We start from the raw sequence: 19,023 nt of genomic DNA, 5'->3' as shown, positions 1-19,023 counted from the left end.
TAGCATAAATTGTTTTCATACACCTTGTTTACCAATCCAACACGTGGAAAAGGGAAAAAAAGAAATGAAAAGAACACCATATGGTAATGATGTTTAAAACGTAACAATCAATGAAGCAAAGTTGATTATAAATCTCTGACAAAGGTTGCAATTACCAACTAAACAGCTTATAATAAAAAAAATCGTCAAACATCAAATTTCTACACCCGAAATAGAAAAAAGAGTGAGCTCAAGTTACCATCTCCAGCTTCAAAACAAAAGATATTATAGGAAATGGATTGTTTAGATCTAGATAAAGTTATGTGAATTTTTAGAATTGAAATTAAAATGATGAAATTTTTTAAAATTGAGAGTTAGATTTGTTGAATGTTTTATATTTAGGATCAAATTTATATAAAGTGTAAACATTGGAGGGCTAAATTTATTAAAATATTTTATTTAAAAAAATTTAGTGATTAAATCAAAAAAATTAATAATTCAGTTATCAAAATAAAACAAATACCCATTTTTAAAGTTTACCCTTTTAAAAAATAATAATAATAATAGAAAGATGCAGGAAAGTTTGAATTTTGAGTTTTTCTTTTAAACTTCACATCAACTTTTAATTGTTTCAATGATTGGGACTAAAGTATAATCAAATTATATAAATTGATTAAATTACGAAATTGAGTATATTGCAAGAAAATCAAAACTCCGATAAAAATAGACAGTCATAAGAGAAATTCTGACAAAAACACAAAATCACAATTGCGGTGGAGAAAATGACGTGAACAGTGATGGATGCCCACGAAATTTCTAAGTTCTAATATTTACATATATGGCTTCCAACATCCATGCCCTGCTGAAGGATATTACAAATTGACGGACATCGTAGTTGTTTATAGGCAGGAGATGGAAACAAGACCTACCATTGCAGGCCAAAGCATCCCCACTTTCCCTCTCCATTCGACTTCTGAGAAAGCCATTCCCCTTCTAGGCTTTGGCACTGCTGAATTCCCTTTCGGTGCCTCCATTGATACCCTGAAACAGACCATTCTCGAAGCTATCAAACTTGGGTTTTAGCCACTTCGATACAGCTGCTGTTTACCAAACTGAGCAGCCTTTAGGTGAAGCAATATCCGATGCTATTCGTCTGGGGTTAATCAAATCCAGGAATGAACTCTATCACTTCCAAGCTCAGGTGCAGCGATGCACACCATGACTGTGTTCTCCCAGCTCTCAAGCAAACACTCGAGTATTCACTGTTCCCTTCATGTGAAAAGTTTTCACTATGTGTCCTTTTATTGGTTTACTAATGGCTTCTTGATCTCTACAGGAATTTGAAGCTGGAGTATCTTGATCTCTATCTGATTCACTGGCCAGTGAGTTTGAAGCCAGGTAAATGGGAATTTCCTTTCATGAAGGAGGACCTTGGTCCCATATATCTAAAATCTGAATGGGAAGCAATGGAGGAGTGTCAAGCTCTTGGGCTAACCAAATCTCTAGGTGTAAGCAATTTGTCTTGCAAGAAACTCCAGACCATCCTTTCCACTGCCAAAATCCCACCAGTGGTGAACCAAGTAAGGGTCACTTTAATTTCCAAATAATTTTGTTTCATGATGTTGGATTGGGTTGAAAGGTCGAGATGAACCCGTTGTGGCAACAAAAGAAGCTAAGGAAGTTTTGTGAGGAGAAGGCATACTTATCGAAGCTTACTCTCCTCTGGGGGCCAAAGGAACGGCGCGAGGAACAAATCGGGTGATGGAATGTGAGGTACCCAAAGAAATTGCCCAAGCCAAGGGAAAATCACTTGCTCAGGTATTATATATATTAAACCCCTGGCAGACACCATTTCTTTCTTGTTTTTCCCTTCCGTTAGCAAATTAAGAAAGCTGACACTAATAAATAGGGGACTGTTTCGGAATGAAAATAAACAGGTTTGCATGAGATGAGCATATGAGCAAGGAGTATGTGAGCTTGAGAAGAGCGTCAACAAACAAATGTATCTTCTGAAACCCAAATGTTGCCCAAGTTCCTTGGTTAGAACATTTCCAAAATAATAAGTGAAATGAAACCTGTTGGTATTAACACAAGGATTTCTGCAATTTAAACCGTATCCAGAGTGCTTTTCCATCTATACTATAATTATAAGCTCATATAATTTGCATAAGCAAAAAATAAGCAAAGAGTTGCAAAATTAGATACATCAAAATTCTTAAAAAAGAGCAACAAATATTACTAACTTTTTATCTTCTTAATTCTTACATAAACCATTATGATCAAATAAACATTACCTTATTATTCAAGCACTATTACTGCTTCCATTAGCTGATCCAGGCATCAGCTCCCTTAGCATTGCCACCACCTGCAACATGCTAGGCCTTTTGGAAGGGAAATCATCCACACATTGCAATGTTATCTCCAAGTACCTCATCATCTCCTTAACTTCTTTTGCTTCTGCTTCATCAGTTCCTTTAGTCACCAACAATATTTCTGGGTCTATCACTTCCATGTGTTTTTGTTCTCTTACCTTCATTTTTACCCACCCAACCAAGTTGGTGTCCCCGAAATCCTCTTTATCGGTCGGACGCTTCCCAGTCAAGAGTTCCAGGAGGACAACTCCAAATGAGTAGACATCACCCCTTACTGTACATCGGAAACTTTGGTAGTATTCTGGTGGGACATAACCAGGTGTGCCTGCAAGTGTGCTCACACTTAAATGAGTGTCAAGGGCACTTATGAGCCTTGCCATCCCAAAATCTGAGACCCTGGCTTCCATTTCATGGTCTAATAGCACATTGCTTGACTTCATATCTCTATGTATGATATGAGGGATGCAATTGTGGTGGAGGAAACAGAGTCCTTTAGCTGCACCTCTGGCAATCTTTTTCCTTTCTTCCCAAGTTAGAATCCGTCGATCTCTCGCTTTTGTTCTTCCATGGAGCATTTCTTCAAGACTGCCATACTCCATGAACTCATAAACAAGCAGCCTTTCCTCTCCAATCATGCAGTATCCCAACAATGGCACTAGATTCCTATGTTTAATCTTCCCTAAAGTTTCCATTTCAGCCATGAATTCTCGATCACCTTGGCAGCTCAATCGAATAAGCTTCTTGATGGCGACACTCGAACCGTCCTTCAAAGTGGCTTTGAAAACTTCTCCAAACCCACCACAACCTATGAGGCTTGCTGCTGAGAAACCATTGGTAGCCTCAATGAGTGTGGAAAACTTTAGCTTCCTCAGCTGTCTCTGGAACGTTGCCACATTGATGCTCAGCGGTTCTTTCTCTTTCTCAATCTTCCATGTTGTAGCTGCATGAACTGCTTGCAACCTGTTAAGCATCTTGACTTCCTCGGCTTCCCTCCGCCTCGCACGCATCGCGATGGCCCATACAATCAAAATACAGATAGATGCAATGGAGATAAGGATCCCAAGGACAATGCTATTAGCCCATGAAACAGCAGCAGGCTTCCTACGTCTTTTGCCACCATCTAAATCTGAACTTGTAGCAGCTTGATTGTTTCCATTCCGGCATTCAGGCAATGGAACTCCACAAAGTCCTGGATTATTGGCATACTGGGTTGCTGGAAGTGTACTCAACTGACCCCTTTGTGGAATTGGCCCTGTTAATTCATTGTAAGACAAGTCAATCTGCACCAGGAAAGATAGGTTCGAGAATGACTCTGGGATTTGGCCCTGCAACCTGTTATGTGATGCATCAAACACACCTAAGTTCCTCAGCTGGCCAAGGGACGAGGGAATCTCTCCAGACAGCTGATTATGTGCTAGTTCAAGAACTTGCAAAGCCACCATTTCACCTATTTCGTCTGGGATTTTCCCACGAAGCTGATTGTAAGAGAGATCCAGATACTCCAGCGTCTGGTATTGTGTGAAAAGACTCAACACTGCCCCAGAATACATCCTTGTAAAATCACAGCTTTTCAAGTTGGATATCTGCAACAATCTTTCAGGCCTGATCCCAGCAAACTCCAACAGTCCTCCAACTCCTTTACACGAATTCCCCACGTTCCTCACGAAAACCAGAGTGTTACCCGACAGAATTCCACTCAAGGACTTTGCCCCAAGCTGCCGGCCAAGTCTGGGTGGGATTTCTCCGGTCAGCTTGTTGCTGTTCAAATCTAACCAAACCAAGCTAGTGCAATTCCCTAGCTCTCCTGGTATCTCACCGCTCAAGCTATTATTTGCTAGCTGAAGAACAGCTAACCTTGATAAAAGGCCGAATTCTCGTGGGATTGAACCCGTGAGTTCATTGCTTGTGAGAGAGATCCATTCCAGATTGCTGCAGTTGAATAACTCCACAGGTATCTCACCACTAAGTCGGTTGTTATTAAGGATCAGATCTTTTAGTTTGCTGCATTTTCCCAATTCTTTTGGGATTTGCCCCTCCAAGTCATTGAACCATGCTATCAGCTGCTCTAGATTCGCAAGCGCCCCAAGCTCCGTTGGGATCGATCCATTGAGATAGTTCAAACTAAAATCAACTGTCCTCAGCTGGGGACATTGTGACAATTGAGGTGGAATTTGTCCAGCAACGAGATTGTCTGGGATCTTCAGCTCTTCAAGTGCGGCAGCTCCTGGGCATATATCAGGTGGAATGGTCCCAAAGAATTTATTGGAACTCAAATCCACAATTCTCAAGCTCTTACAATATGAAATCGAAGAAGGAAATGGCGCAAAGATGATGTTATTACTCAACAACAAAGCCTCTAATGCACCAAGATTCTCAAGGATAGAATCTGGAAAGGGGCCCGTTATGTTGTTATTAGATAAATCAAGAAGCTGAAGATAAGAACATGAAGATAATGAACTGGGAACTGGGCCTGAAAAGTTGTTGAAAGAAAGCCTGAGTGCCAAAAGTGAGTCACATGCTTTCCCCAACTCGGAAGGAATCCAACCAGTGAGATGGTTAAAAGAAAGGTCAAGCCTCTGTAAACTTTTAAGTTCCCCTAAAGAGCTTGGGATCTCCCCAGTGAGAGAATTGAGTGAAAGATTCAATGCAGTGAGCTTGGTGCAATTCGAAAGATAAACAGGAATGGAATCAACAAAACGGTTTGAAGACAAATCAAGGACCAGCAAGGAATTGCAAGAATTCTCTAATTTCAACCCTGAAATAGAACCTGTGATGTTGTTAGCAGAGAGATCAAGAACCTGCAACTTATCAGGATTTGATGAAAAAAGATTATCAGGTAAAGTCCCTGTGAGATTATTATGGGATAAATTCACGTATTCAAGATTTGGAAGCTTGGAGAAAATGGTATCAGGGAATAGACCAAAAAGACCAGTGTCAGACAACTGGAGACGCTTCAATCCATATGGGAGGAGCAGCAAAGTCGTTGAATTTACAGTGAACATATTTCCAGACAAATCCAAAGAAGATAACATATCAAGAGAAGCCAAAGGGTTGAAAAAGATGGTCCCATAGAGGCTACACTGGTTAAGGTCAAGCTGAACCACTCTACCCGATGAGCATTTAACTCCATACCAAAGGCATGGACTGGTTTCAAGCTTCCACCCTGATAGAACTCCAGTCGGGTCGTTGTCGATCATCTTTTTGAACCCAAGTAAAGCTACTGCATCGGTTTTGATGGATGGAACAACCGTTTGTTCCGCTGCTGAAACTGAGATATACACTGTAAAGATAAGTATGAGAGGCAGATGATAGGAAAGCTGAACTGGTTTACCCTCCATTGAAGAAACACACAATTGAGAGAGAGAAAGAGAGAGGGAGAGGGTGCAATGTTTAGAAGAGAGAGTGGGAGTGGTGAATATGATGAGAAACTGTTGTGGGTGCAAAGCAGAAGAGAAGCTTTAGAAAAAGGGAAAAAAGAAAAGAAAGGAGGGAGGGGAACATGGGAAAACAATATGAAGAAAATAAAATGGGAACTTCAGATGGAAATCGATGGTGGAATGTGAGGTATACATTGAACAAATACGGTTCCATTGCATTGATCCATACATTCATGGATTTGGGTTTAGTACTAGAAAACGTAGACTAGAGAGAAAAACATCAAAATCAAAAGCATTGATTTGACATATGGTCAAAAGGAAAAGGACCCACAGACAAGCTCTGTCTTAAGATCGGCTTCTTAACATAAAATAAGGGGGGAGGAAATGTTAAATTTGGAGTACGCATGGGTTGAGTGATCATTGATCCAAGAATCAGTGTCTGTTTGTCAGAGAGAATGTTTTTCTGTTTCATATTTGAGAAATGTATGATCAGATGAAGAAGATTCAGTCCCATTGTATGTGACTTTTAACATTACAGATCCATTTTGTTTGTTTCCCATTGGCATCCATGCATTTCCAATCTTGGCTTCAATTCAATCTTTTTGGATCAATGTATTTTATTTCAGACTAAATTCGAATCTAAAATTTCTCATTGATGTAAAACTTTTTCATTTCTTAAACCTTTCCAATTCAAGACTTGTTTAATTTAATTATTGGAAAAAAGTTGTAAAACCAATGGAATCAAATACAAGTAAAAAGGATTATGTATAGATATTTTTTATGCCGTAATAAGAAATAATGAAGGAAAAGCATAAATTGGTGATAAGGGAATATGGTCCACTTGGGAGAAAACATTAATTATATAAACCATTGAATTTTATTGTTTTTAAAGAAAATTAATTGTGGGAGAATAAAAATGAAGGCCCGCAAACAAACAACAATCAATTAGCTCTTGTGGTTAATGGCTGGAAGAATATTTGGCATGAGAAGTGATGATGCCCCCATTTGCTTCCTCTTTTTCTCTTGCTAACCAAACTAATTGGATTAGCTCTAAAAAGTACGGTGAAAAAGTGAAGTGCATCCAAGCAAATATGTTTAAAATTCACAAAAAAATATATACTCTTAAGATTTATCTACTATGTAAAACGAAAATTATTCTCTCTTTTTCTATCAACATTCTACTCTATATTTATTTTTATTCATTTTATTTTTTTAATTACAAAAAAATTATCAAATTGAATTATTATAAAATCAAGCTTAAATTATATTATATTTTACTTCAATTAAAATTAACTTATTTAATTTAATTATAATTAATTGAGAAGTGAATTCTTTAAACTATTTTTATTTAAAATAATTAACTGTATTTAAAATATTTTAATGATAACAAAGTCTGAGAAATAAAGAAAAAATTAAAAACAATTGTAAATATTGTTATAAAATAAAGAGAGATGGAGAGAATAAATAACAAAGAAAGCAATAGAGAATGTATTTTATTGATCAAAGAGATAATTATAATGTTTCATCAGAGTCCCTATTTATAGACATAAGAAGTATAAAAGAAGTAGAGATCTAATTATAATAACTATTAAAATTTAAAGTACATCAAAACTTTATCTTGATCATGATGGACATCCACTTAATAAGATATTCATAACACTCCCCCTTAGACATCTATTGGTAGATAATGTGTCTTATTAAAATCTTATTAGGAAAAATTCTGTGGGATAAAAAAAATCTAATGAAGGAAAAAGAGTACACAATCTTCTATTACAAGCTACCTCATTAAAAACCTTTACCAGAAAAACTCAATGGGACAAAACCTTGGTTAAAGGAAAAGAGTACAACTTGTTTTTAGACTCCCCCTAATGGCAACCTTACATTACATATTTAAGTCAACGCATTCCAATCTTGTGTAGTAGTCTTTCAAATGTTGAAGTTGGCAATATCTTAGTAAAAAGATCTGCTAAATTATCACTAGAACGAATTTGTTGAACATTTATATCACCTCCTTTCTCAAGATCATGGGTGAAGAATAATTTTGGAAAAATATGTTTCGTTTTGTCACCTTTGATATAACCATGAATTACATCACCCTCCTCTTTTTCCTCCATTTCATCATTTTTGGATATAAAATTTGTCTCAATATTATTTTTCTTCTCTTTAATAGATGCTTAATAAAGTTTCACTAAATGTTCAGGCGTATGATAGGTAAGTGCCCAATGCCCCCTCATACCACATCGGTAACATAAATTCTCAATAACCTTTGAAGGATTATTTTGACCATCTCTTTCTTATCCTTCATTACTATTCTTTTTCTGGTGGTTAGAAATGTCACTATTATGAACATCATGATAACGGTTACTACTACATCCTTGACCATGTCCACGACCATGATCGCGACCTCTATATTTTTCATTTCCATATTTATTGTGTACTGCAGCATTCACTTCAGGGACTGGTGCAGTACCAGTGGAATGAGTTCCATGGTTTTTCATCAACAAATCATTATTTTGTTCCGCAACTAAAAGGTGTGAAATCAATTTAGAATATTTTTTAAAACTTTTTTCATGGTATTGCTGCTGCAAGAGCACATTAGTAGCATGAAAGGTTGAAAAGATTTTCTCTAACAAGTCCTTATCAATTATGTTCTCTCCACATGATTTTAGTTGAGAACTAATTTTGAAAAGTTTTGAATTGTATTCACTTAAAATCTTAAAATCTTGCAACTATAAGTGCATCAAATCATAACGAGCTTTAGGGAAGATCACCATTTTTTGTGTAACAACCTAATTTTCAGTGGTATCGGAAACAGTGATTCGAGATCACTAAATCTGACCAATGAGTTAACATTTAATAAACTAATAATTATGGGTCAAGTGTGAATTTAGAATAATTTTTGAATTAGTGAATTTTTTGATTTATTGAATTTTGTGATTTAAAAAGAATTTAATAGGTAAATTGGGTCTAAAATGAGGTATTGAGACCTCGAGTTCATAAACCAAGCCATAAATATTTTTATAAATATTGATGGAGTGTCATTGAGTTAGTATAAAAGTTTCATTAAAAAAATTTAACGATTGGATAGTCAATTAATTAAAAAGGACTAAATTGAAAATAGTGCAAAATTTGTTAAATTGTGATTAAATAGCTTAAGTGACTAATAAGGAGGGATTTAAAAGGCAATTAGGCCCAAATTCTATGGGCTGGATGGTTGGGCAAGAAAAATCAGCAAGAAAGTAAGGAGAAACAATGGCAAAATTGGAAATTTTACAAATTAAATATATAAAACAAAGATAAAAGTGAAAAATCTAGAGATCTCTTCATAATTTATCAGCAAAAACACCATAGGAGGTCTAAAACAAGCTGGTTTCTCATATTTTTATACCATATCGGGAATTCGAAGATAAGCGCGGAAAAGAGAAAGTATCGAACTAGTTTCTGAACTTTTACAACTTCTACGAATTGGCCCAGGTAAGTTCATATGGCTGAAATTTTATGATTAATTGTTAATGTGGGAATGATATAATGTATCAATTCGTATATTGTTGTTAAATTATGATTATGGTAAAAATGAGAATAAGATGAGATTGTCAGTTCAAATTAAGGGATACGCAGGATTGAGTACATCCGTTCGGTAACCAGTGATGGATAAGTCCATGGTGGATCCATGGCAAAGTGTGAAACGTAGGTATGGTATTTCAGTGAAGAAAACCATACTGAGTTGTGAAAAGTAGGTATGGTGTTTCAGTGAAGAAAACCATACTGAGTTGTGAAAAGTAGGTATGGTATTTTCGTGAAGAAAACCATACTGAGTTATAGCAATGTGAAATATTCAAGCAAATCGTGGCACCAGGCAAATGATGTACTCAAATCCGTAAGACGATCCTTAATTTGACAGGTATTTGTAAGTGCAATTGAAGCTAAATGTCGGAATTGAAGTTGACATTTGATATTGAGCTCGATTGGATAGATTCATTGTTTGAGATTGTGGTTGGTAGGAAATGTTGAATTTTTATTGTTTATTAATGTTGTTAGTAAAATTTTGGTAAGATTTTATTATGAGTCTATGAACTTACTAAGCTTTCTGCAAGCTTACTTGTGTGTGTTTATCATTTCTTGTAGATTAATATATATATATGTTCGGAGGATCGGATCTACATCAACGATCACACTATCCATATTTACTCCGGTAGATTTTGTTAAACAACTTTTTGATTTATATGGCATGTATAGGGAATTGAAGTAAAAAGTAATAGAATGAATGACTAAGTAGGCAAGTAAATCTGGATGTGATGGTTGTGTTAGACATTAAAATATACATGTTTTTAGCTTGAAATGGTTGATTGGTTGAACTTTATTAGTATTTAAATGAAGTAGTTGAAATACTGAAATTGGTTATGAATTGAAAGTTGCAGGGAAGATTAGATCATTATAAAAGGGTTATATTGAATTTTTTAAAAAAATAAAATAAAATAAAATTGCAATGGAACAGTTTTTGGACAGCAGCATTGATGTAACTTTAAAAAATCACCAAAAATAGTATAAATTGAATTAGAAACTGAGTGAGATATGAAATTAAAGATTAATGAGTATATTTTCATATGAAATAAATAAAGTAAGAAAAAGAGTTATATATTTTTAGATATTTTAATTTTAGTGAGACAGAGTAAGAATGATTTTTGAAGTCCCCTGTTCTAACTTTAGAAATTCATTAAAAATTGTATAGAATGAATTATGAGTTATAATTTATATTTATAGATTCCTTAATGAGTATATTTTAATTATAAATAAGTGGAAGCACCATATGAAGTCTGTACACTAAGATAATTTAATTTTAGTGATGAGAGGTCAGGATAGTCGATCAGTGAAACAGGGGAGAATTTAACTAATAAAATTTACTAATTGACTAAACCAAAAATTCTGAAAAATTTATGGTAAAAATATATATGAGTCTAGTTTCAGGGAAAATTTACATATCTAAATTTTGAGTTTTGTAGCTTGATTTATAATTAATTTAGTGACTATTGTGCAGGTGGACAACCTTATTATGAACAGTGAAATAACTTTTAAAAGTAAATTTTTATGCCACGAATTTTTAAGTTAAGTCAAGTAACGCCTCATGCTCGACTTCGAAAATGGTCTCAGGTAAGAGGTGTTACATTTTGATAGTCAAATTGTTCTTTCAAATTTTTCCACAACTCAAGAGGGTCTTTCACAGTGAGATATTCCACTTTTAATCCTTCATGTAGATGATAACGGATGAAAATCATTGCATTTACCTTATCTTGGTTAGATGCTTCTTTATTTGCTATTATAGTATTCCCTAGACCTTTAGCATCTAGGTGAATTTTAGCATCTAACACCCATGACAAATAATTTTTGCCTAAGATGTCTAAGGCGACAAATTCAAGTTTTACAACATTTGACATTATAATCACTAAAAAAAGCTAAAAAATTTAGTAAAATAATATAATCAAATTATTTGTCAAATGTAATTATAATAATGTATTTAAGAATGAAAATAGGAAATAATATAAAACAATTTGTGATATAAAATTTAGGATTACCTTAAGTTGATAGAGAAATTAAATTTGATTCCTCCCGAGAACTTTAAGCAAATCGCTGTACAAGTTTGAAACCCTCTTTTTTCATCAATTTTGGGGTATCCAAGCAACTAATTTGAATGCTGGGTTAGAAAAATAATGAAAGTATTTCCATGGGAGATTAGAAAGGGATAGAAAGCAGTTGAGGTATGGGTTTCAAAAAAAAATTCGGGGGGTATCAAATGAAAAACAAGAACGAAGTGGGTTTAGAAAAAAATTTGAGAATCGTGCTGATAACGTGTTATAAAATAAAGAGAGATGGAGAGAATAAGAAACAAAGAAAGCAATAGAGAACGTACTTTATTGATCAAATGGATGATTACAATGCTTTATCAAAGTTTCTATTTATAGACATAAGAAGTATAAAAGAAGTAGAGATCTAATTCTAATAACTATTAGAATTTAAAGTACATCAAAATTTTATCTTGAAAATGATGGACATCCACTTTATAATATATTCATAACAAATATAATAATTATTGTAACAACTCGATTTTAGGCCTAGTCGGAACAGTGGTTTCAGGACCACAAATTCGACGAGGAAAAGTTATTTTTATTATATTTTTATGGTCTACAATTTCACAAAATGATTTCGTAAAAATTTTGTTCAAAAATTTCGACGTTTGGGCACTCAATTTAGCCAAAAGGACTAAATTGTAAAAAGTGCAGAACTGAGTTCTACATGTTAGAAGTGTCCAATTGTTATGAAATTTTAAATTGGAGGTCCTTAAATGGTAATTAGACCATTGGTTAACTTGTTGGACAAAAATGGACAAGAGATAAGTGAAATAGGATATTTTTAAGTTGGGGGCATTTTGGTCATTTAGTAATTAAAATAATTAAAAAGGTCAAAATAGCCAAAAATTTGTCCATCTTCTCCATAATGAACTAAAATAGCAAGGGGGAAGCCATGGTTAGGGTTTTCAAGCTTCCAAGCTCCATAATAAGTGACTCCAAGCCCCGTTTTTAATGTTCTTTACGTTTTTGAAGTCCCGATAGCTTAATTTAGCTTATTCTAGCAATAATTTAACCTAGGGTTTATATTTGGAAAAATACCCGTAGGTGAAATGTGTTTATTTTGATGTTTTATGGTAGAATATGAAGCTTGAAATTGTGTTAAATAATTTTTGCTAAGCGATTTTTAGTGAAAACAAGTGAAACGGCATAATCGGTAAAAATTATTATTGTTCATAAGTGCATGTTAGAGCAAGAATTTGATGTTTCTATAGAAGGTAAAAATGTTCAACATGTTATAAAACATAATAAAAATGAATAAAGTTTAATTTCCAAGCCTAGGGGCAAAATCGTAATTTTGTGAAACTTTAAGGGCAAAAATGTAATTTTACCAAAATGTGATTTTTGGACTGGATTGAATAATTTGAATGTTATATAAGCTAAATATGTTATTATAAATAGAGAAAGACGAGAAATTGACATTGATTGGTAAAAAAAGTATGAAAAAGTGAAAATTCCCGATTGAACCTTCGGAATGAAAGAGATACGAGTGAAGTTGCTAGGTCACGTGTGTAGTACTATGCGCAGGCTACTACGTGTACCAGAATGATAGGTCGCATGTATAGTACTATGTGCAGGCTACTATGCATACCAAATAGCTTCGATCACTTGTGTAGTACTATGTGCAGGCTACTACGTGTATCGGATGAAAATGGTCACATTTGTAGTACTATGTCCAGGCTACTATGTGAACTAGGTATCATTTATTATAAGGTGGTTGCTATGTGTTGATTCCACTGTGTATCTGTTATTATTCCGAAGTGTTCATCGGGAAATTAACTAAGTGTAATTGAGTGATGAATATATATGTGGAATTGAATTGAAGATTGACTTGAAATTAGAAATGAGAAGTTGGATTGCTTTGAATATAGTGATAAATTGAATGAATTGTATATGAATTGAAATGAACTATTGGAATGAGATGTGAAAAAATCAATGGAATTGAGATAGTGAAAAAGTGAAATTATGAAAGAATACATTTTACAACAAAATAGTTTAGACAGTAACAGTTGTGTGACTTTGAAAAATCACCAAAAACGGTTAAAATTTAATTAGAGAGTGAATAAGATATCAAATGAAATCTTAATGAGTCTATTTTTACATAAAAGAAACAGAGCAAGCAAAAGAGTTATATATTTTGAGATATTTGAATTTTAGTAAGGCAGGGTCGGATTGATTTCGGAATCTCCTATTCTGACTTTAGAAAATAAGTAAAAATTGTACAAAAATAATTATGAGTTATAATTTATATTATTAGAATCCTTAATGAGTTTTTTTTCAAAGGAAAAAACAGAAATATCATCTGAATTCTTTACAATGAGATAATTCATTTTTAGTGAACAGAGGTCAGAGATGCTGAGTAGTGAAACAGGGGTGACTTTAAAGAATAAACTGTACTAATTGGACAAGTAAAAAAATCTAAAAATTTTTGGTAAGAACATATGTGAGTCTAGTTTCGGTGAAAATTAACGGATCTTAATTTGGAGCTCTGTAGCTACGGATAAAAATAATTTAGTGACTCTGGCTCAAATAAACAGCTTTGAATTTAAATATAAGTGAATAGTGAAATTATGTATAATGTTATTTGAGCATGTTATATACATAAAGGATGTGGGATGGAGAGGAGGAGGAGGACAATAAAGTATATGAATGAATTGTGTATAATTGGTTATATGACTGGTTATAATCGATAAACGTTGAAATAGGAGTGATGTTTATATTAGTACATTACTGGTCATGGTAAGCTCATGAGAGAAAATAAAGTTTCATAGCATATGTGTGTGGTATATTTGGCATGAAGTGATGTCATGAGTGACTCATGAATTAACTCATGTTGGTAAGTTGATGAATAATTATAGTATTCAAATATATACATATTTGCAATATTTTGCTATGTGATTCAGAAAAAAAAAGTAATAAATAACATTATGAAAATTCGGCCATGGTGCTAGTTTATGTTAAAGGAGTGTTTTATGGCATATCTTAAGTAATGGAATGTTATAAATTTTGAGGTTAATTTGCTAGTCAAATAAATGACAAATGAATTGATTGCGTATTCGTAATTTTGACATATGCTTGGTATATGAATCATAATAATATATGCTTGAATAAACTTTAAGTATTCAAATGACATGAATTTGATAGTGATAAGAATCGAATATTGAATTCATGAAGCACAGGTGATGTATTATTGTTGTGTGATAGCTTGGTTTGAGAAATTGATTAGGTAAATGGTAAGTGGAAGCATTTACAGAATTTGAAGAAAATTTGGAATGAACATGAAATTTAGCTCAATTAATTGATTTCATCAATTAAACATTGTGTATACCAGAATGTGTTAGTGAATTACATATTTGTAAATTAACATTCGAAGTTCAGTAAGTGATATATGAGATTAACATGAAAAGATTTACGATTGTTATTAATATTGATTCTGACATAAAGTGGATTCTTCAATATTGGATTGATCTAACGAATATAGTGAGCATATGAATGGGTATGTATTGGACCTCGTATACCTTAATTAGCAACTCAAAGATAATAATTTGAAAGTTTTTAATTTGGATGAAATTTTATAACTCGGTTTAATATGTCTATAAGTGTATTTATTCTGGTAATGCCTCGTACCCTATTCCAGCGTTGAATACGGGTAAGAGGTGTTACAATGTGACATCACCAGATTCGGGCCTAATATTTAGGCTAGGTTTGGGGTGTTACAATTATAGATGAGAGTTAATTTAAAAACTAGTTTTGCTATGGGCAGGTTTATTTTATTGTATAAATTATTTATAATCTTAAGAATATTTTTTCAAAATTTAGTTTTAATAATAAATTATTTAAGAAGTAAATTTAAATAAATTTATATTTATGGATGGTAATATTGATTACAATTATAAAATAATAAATACACGTTTAATTAATAATAGTGTAAATTAGTACTTATATGTAGATGTATCTATTGTATTTAAATTAATATATATTTAATTAATTCATATTTTTATATATAAAATATTTGCGCATAACTGTAACACCCCAAAATTTGAGTTTTAATTACTAGGTTGTGTTAGTGAATTTGTGTCTGCTTCCGCAGTTGTGTGCTTTGTTTGCTCAGTCAAGGTCTAAGGTTCAAGTCGTATAAATTTTGGAATTTTGTTAAGTTCCTTACTTAGGCCTTAAACTTAGGATTCCTTGCTTAAGTTGAATTCGGTGTCTTTTATGTCAAGAATGAATCTGCTGGTTCACTGGTTAAGCATTTGTCTAGTCTTTGGTTTTGCGTTCGAGTCTCTGCGTACGCAACAAGGATTACATTTTTGCACTTTTCCACTAAAACTAAAATTGTAAATGCTCTCACCCTCTACTGTTACTTAAACGTTTTTTTTTTATTTCCTTATTCTTTTTCTTCCAAATTTGTTTTCTTCTGTTTAGTAATTTCTTCCTAAAACTTTCCTTTTTGATTTGTTCGTCCTGTACGATTGTTGCATTGGGTTGTTTTGTTGCTTGTTCCGGTATGCTTTAAGGTAAGTTGAGTCAATTGTTTTCGCTATATTGCACTGTTGTGCGAATTGAAAGTTTTTCCTAAAACTTAAAGTTAATTATCTTGTTGGCGTTGTGTTTCGATGCGCTAAGGGAGATTCAAGGGACGTCTAATGCCTCCCATTTTACTTAGGAACAGAGCGTGTACCGAGAATCCAAAGTAAGTAAACTTACACCCATTTCGTGTAGTGAGTCGAAAGTTTTGATGGAACTTAATTATCGATACTTATGTGCTTTGTGAATTTGTTGTTGATTTGAGTGTTTAGGGATTATTTTAGGCTTGGATTTTGCAATTGGGTGCTTTTACAACACCGAGTAATAGGTGGGCATCAAAATCCATTCTTTTTTTACGTTTCTTCTTGGCTAAAATGAGACTATCGATGACGCACAAGCTGCCACACAGTTGTGTGTACAGTCCATGTGAGCCACGACCATGTGGGAGCCCATGTGGTGGACCGTGTAACTCTATAACTGTGAATTTGTAGTCACACGGGTAAAGCACACGGGTGTGTGAAAGGCCTTTTATACAAAATGAGATGTAGTGGTCACACGTGTGAGACACACGGGCATGTGTGCAGGCTGTATAACTCATTGACTTTGTATTGGGATCACATAGGCAAGACACGCTCGCGTGTTTATAGGCCGTGTAACTCTCTAAGTTCAGATGTGGAGTTATACGGACAGGGGACACGAGTGTGTGCTGAACTGTGTGAGGTACATAGTCTAGCACACAAGCACGTGCCCAAGTCGTGTGACTCACTGATTTCCTTAATAGGGTACACGAATGACCATACGGTTGTGTCCCAGGCCGTGTGGAGTGAGACAGGCCACCCTTTGGGCGTGTGAGCCTAGATCGCTACCTTCGGTAATGCCGTAATTATTGTACGGGACGAGTGTAGACTACCTGTGAGATAGGTATCACTATATTAAGTTGTATGGTCTGCTTTATTGTGGTTATAAACTGGTTTTATTTATACTCTGTTGTACTGAAACATGTAATTGTATTTGCATCTGAAATACATATTGATATCCATTATCTATTCTGCATCTGCATGAGGTGGGTGTTATGATTTGAAGAAAGTATTCTGTATTGAACTGGTCGTGAAACCACCCATGATATTATCTGATCTGGCAGTGAGATTGTAAACACTACAACGTGTCATACCAACACTATGAGGTGTGTAGGGATGGATGAGTATTATATATCTATTGGTGTGTAGGATGGATTGAGATATTGTGTAGCGGATGGAATAAGAAATTGCATATGTATCTGTACTGCATGACATGTGCAGCTAATCGTAATAGTGTTATACGTCCATCTCTATTTATTTGCTACGTATCAGGATTGTTGTGCCTAGATTCGTTTAGGTCATTGATCTTTCTGAGAAGACTGGATTGATATCCAAATAATCAATAATATCTGAGTTCTTGTATGTAGGCTAGTTTGTTTATGTTAAGTTTTACAATGCAACACACTAACTGCTTGAATGAATTTCAGGAAACTCTCTGGAATAAGCGGTCGATAGATGTGGGACTCGGTCATCTATCAGACTTATATACGTGTGTGAACCTATGTTTTAATTGCATATTGTTTTTAAAACTTTTAGGATTTGACTATGTTTTGGATATTGAATGTTTTATAACTTCACGATGGTGAAAGACTCGGTTTAAGTATGACTGTGTTCTAGTGAAACATCATGACATTCTAAACTTAGTCTTTTCGTATAGGCCGAGTTTAGAGTATTACATTTAGTAATATCAGAGCGAGGGTAATCACCACTTAAACTGTGTAATTGGGCCTCTACTTAATACAAGTGTTTAAAATATATATAATGTATTTTATAGCATGAACTAAATAACTAAGCTTAGTAAATGACTGAGTCTCCGATGCCACCTGTAAGTATTCCTTCTAATGTGTGGGTGTGATTATTATATAGTGATAACTAATCCTATTGGTTAGTTCTACAATCTAAAATAAATTGTTATGGGAATATAGAATTGAACTATGCATTTCTGACATTGTAGACACTAAAAAGTTTGAGTTCACGAAGAAGTCGTGGACAACGGTTACGTAGGAAATGGGGCATCATGGGGGAACTCGAATCGAGTCATCCTCTATGGGTATACCCGTTTTGAAGACCAGGGAGATCGTTGGTACTCTTACTATTGAGATAGGGTCTCAGACTGAGTTAATTGAGGATGACCCCATATCTCAGATGATGTTGTGAGTTCTGGAGAGGGTTGCTAGGACCTTTACTGAGCTAGGAGGTCGATGGTCGGTTACTGAATGACGTTGAATTATTTAGGGGCTTTACTGGAGTCACTTCTACAGTGGTTGAGTACTTGCTCAAAGCTACCGAGCGCACCATGAATGACATCGACTGTATACCTGTGCAAAATTTGAGAGGTACAGTATCCCTCCTCCAAGACAAGGCTTACTAGTGGTGGTTGACTGTCAAGCAAGGTACTCAGTCTGAACTAATCACTTGGAATTACTTGAAAAGCGCTTTTCAGGGTAAGTACGTTTAGGCAAGCTACATTAAAGTTTGTAGACGCAAGTTCATGAATCTGGTTTAGAGAGAGAGGTTCGTAGCTGAGTACAAGGTCGAGTTTCTGTGGTTGAGTAGGTATGCACGAGCCCTTGTTGCAACTAAGGAGGACAAGTACATGCGATTTAAGGAAGGACTATGATATGATCTACGTGTTCTGATAGCTCCTCAGATGGAGTGTTTCTAGTCTTAGTTGATAAGACCAAAATTGTAAAGGAAGTTAGATGAAGAAAAGATCATATCGCAAGAGAAAAGATTAAGAGAGGGCTTAGAGTAAGGTGAAGAAAGATTTTGGTTCTTCTGGTTCCGTTCAGTGCCTCAAAAAATTGGCCAAGTCGACGGGCCTCCTAGGAATAAGGCGTCAGTCACTTCTAATGTGATTCCGCGCTATGCTAATTGTAAAAAATGCCATTCAGGCGATTGCTAAAGGAAGCTTGAGGTTTGTTTCTGTTGCGGGTTAATAGAGCACTATGTTTGGGACTAACCTCGTCGACTTGATTAGGTGCTAGTTTCGGTACTAGTTACAATTGCGAGTACTATTCAGCTTCCGAAGGGAACTCCACAACCATCTAGAGGTTGGAGTACTGGTAGG

General features: G+C 34.6%; 1 protein-coding gene and 1 pseudogene across 1 annotated transcript; one reads left to right on the top strand and one right to left on the bottom strand.

Moving 5' to 3' along the window:
- Nucleotides 1-699: 699 nt before the first annotated feature.
- On the top strand, nucleotides 700-2,072 carry LOC107922545 (non-functional NADPH-dependent codeinone reductase 2-like; annotated as a pseudogene).
- A 119-nt stretch (nucleotides 2,073-2,191) lies between these two features.
- LOC107922544 (serine/threonine-protein kinase BRI1-like 2) lies at nucleotides 2,192-6,036 on the bottom strand. The gene has a single exon (XM_016852628.2). The coding sequence runs from the start codon at nucleotides 5,687-5,689 to the stop codon at nucleotides 2,282-2,284; it is 3,408 nt and encodes a 1,135-aa protein (XP_016708117.1). The 5' UTR covers nucleotides 5,690-6,036; the 3' UTR covers nucleotides 2,192-2,281.
- Nucleotides 6,037-19,023: the final 12,987 nt, after the last annotated feature.

This window comes from Gossypium hirsutum, chromosome D01 (genome assembly GCF_007990345.1).
Source record: "Gossypium hirsutum isolate 1008001.06 chromosome D01, Gossypium_hirsutum_v2.1, whole genome shotgun sequence".
NCBI classification, from domain to species: domain Eukaryota; kingdom Viridiplantae; phylum Streptophyta; class Magnoliopsida; order Malvales; family Malvaceae; genus Gossypium; species Gossypium hirsutum.
This window is presented reverse-complemented; position numbering and strand designations above follow the sequence as displayed.

Coding starts and splice junctions, on each gene's coding strand:
- LOC107922544 (XM_016852628.2), bottom strand. CDS start 5,689: ATGGAGGGTAAACCAGTTCAGCTTTCCTATCATCTGCCTCTCATACTT.